This window comes from Austrofundulus limnaeus, unplaced genomic scaffold, assembly GCF_001266775.1.
Source record: "Austrofundulus limnaeus strain Quisiro unplaced genomic scaffold, Austrofundulus_limnaeus-1.0 Scaffold2159, whole genome shotgun sequence".
Lineage (NCBI taxonomy): Eukaryota > Metazoa > Chordata > Actinopteri > Cyprinodontiformes > Rivulidae > Austrofundulus > Austrofundulus limnaeus.
In genome coordinates this window covers 32,867-35,056 of record NW_013954561.1, presented here as the reverse complement: position 1 = coordinate 35,056, position 2,190 = coordinate 32,867, and the positions used below count along the sequence as shown (strand labels likewise).

The window sequence follows — 2,190 nt, the reverse complement described above, 5'->3', positions numbered from 1 at the left end:
CGCGTGATTACGTCGGACGAGGCTACGCAACGCGTGATTACGTCGGACGAGGCTACGCAACGCGTGATTACGTCGGACGAGGCTACGTAACGCGTGATTACGTCGGACGAGGCTACGCAACGTGTGATTACATCAGACGAGGCTACGCAATGCATGATCATGTCAGACGAGGCTACGCAGCACGTGATTATGTCAGACGTCGGCGACAAGCTTTGCGGTAGTAAACAGGAAGTGAAACTTGCTAATTAGCAGAGGCTAATCATCTCGAGACAATAGTGATTTTTTTCATGAATGCCTTGCTATTGGGCAAGTTGTAATTATTCCATCTATTCAGCTAGTACAGGCTATGTTTAACACTGCCAGGAGACACAGCCATGTTTTCGCGCGTTTATGATAACATCTGTGACGAGGTAGGAAAGCGGAAACAGCTGAACGTCACGTGAGGTAAATATGTGCTATGTCAGAATTTATTCAGCAAACATGTTTCCATCTCCTGTTTTGCGCATTAACTACTTTGCGAATCATCCAAAAACCACCTCAAGCAAGCGTAAAAACTTTTTAGCGAATTGAGGATTTTTATTTTGAATTTTGCTGTTTCCATCCAACTTTTTTTGCATTTTTAATGCGACACTTCTAAATGCGCATCAAAAAGCSTTGATGGAAACATGGTTGGTGTTTGACCAGTTGAAAAGGTTTAATGTTTTTAAGGAAAAAAATGAGCTAATTTATATTTATTRAAGTGTGTGAAAGATTGACTGTGCACATTCTGCACTCTGGGGAGACAAGAAAAAACTGTCTTGTAGCTGTGAGAGACACGCTGAGCAAAAAAAGACCAAAATGCCTTGATTTTGATGTATAGTTAGTATATGCACTTAAAAGGCTGTGAGAGTAAGAAGAGTTGGTTTGTCAAAATGTGGACAGTTCAGAAAGCTCAAAMGTTAGAATGTGGGACATCATGTGTTTGGGAATGTTTGACTGCAATGACAAATATTTGTAAAAGTATCAGCTTTCAGCTAAAATCATTTATAAAATTCAGTTTGTCCCGGTCAGGATTTTCAAATGAGTTGATGCCATAAGTTCAACTTTCACATCACTCACACCTGAATTCTTTTAAAACAAAACACCACTCCACAGCAATCTGTTTTCCATGTACCTACCATAAACCTTGAGATATGCCGAGGCCCTTTTCTCCATCTGGCCACTGGAAGCAACGCAGGTGAACTCTCCCGTGTGATTCACTGTAACGTTCTCCACGATGAGGGTATTGGAAAGCTCCAGAGAATTCCACAGCTTCTTCTTTTGGGAAACGGTGTGGGACAGTCTCAAACCATTGTCCAAGTTCTTTCACGTGACACCAGACATAAAGTTTGTCAGTTAAACAAACAAAAAATGTTCATTATTACAATTTAAATGAAGTTTTCTATGACAGTGAGCCACAAATGTCAGGAAATCACTCTACGAATTGCTTCGATGTGCAACATTTATTAACATTAAGTTCATTTCACTCCAGTACATAAACTATTTTACTTTATTTGAATTTTATTTAATGGATTTTAAGTTTTTCTTAAGTTTGTTGTTTTATTCTTAGTTTTTATTATTTATTAGATGTTTTTTAGTATGTTTCTTCATGTTTAAAGTGATTCTAATGCTTATTGAAGCAAAAATATTGAAACAAACTATTGTTTTATTTTGTAAAACATATACTGGGCTGCAACTGTTGGCCACAGAACTGTGAGAAAATGGACAATTTTCAGTTGTAGTTTCAGACAAAYCATGAGGCCAGGTTTTATTTAGCTAAAATTTGGAAATCACAGTTTTTTTCTGTGTGCATGGTTTGATAAACTCTATTCTGGGCTGTGCACTTTATTTTATTGCCGCCTACACCTACACGTATATTATAATAGGAGAACTTGCATGCAGCTTCAGTGTGACATAAATTACAGAAAAGAAGCTGTGAATAGTTTCARACACAATGAATGACACAAAGTTTTGAACGAGTTTAAAATTGAAGCAACTTTGGTGCAAATCTGTGATGCGWGAAAATACAAAAGTTTTAAGACATGTTGGAGATTCTATCACAAAGGCTTTTTGTTGCCAAACTCAGTGAGATACTTCCTTAAAGGGATCCATGATTAGTTGTAACATTAGACTGTATTTAATAAACATATATTTTAACTGTAAAATAAAGAC

At 37.2% G+C, this 2,190-nt stretch overlaps 1 protein-coding gene across 1 annotated transcript in view; it reads right to left on the bottom strand.

The window, feature by feature from the left end:
* LOC106537165 (vascular endothelial growth factor receptor 2) overlaps nucleotides 1-2,190 on the bottom strand; it is a gene marked incomplete at its 3' end in the record, with an annotated part of 22,816 nt that overhangs the window by 4,055 nt on the left and 16,571 nt on the right. Inside the window, 1 exon segment of the mRNA XM_014034539.1 lies at nucleotides 1,158-1,341. Coding sequence (XP_013889993.1) covers nucleotides 1,158-1,341 — 184 coding nt within the window.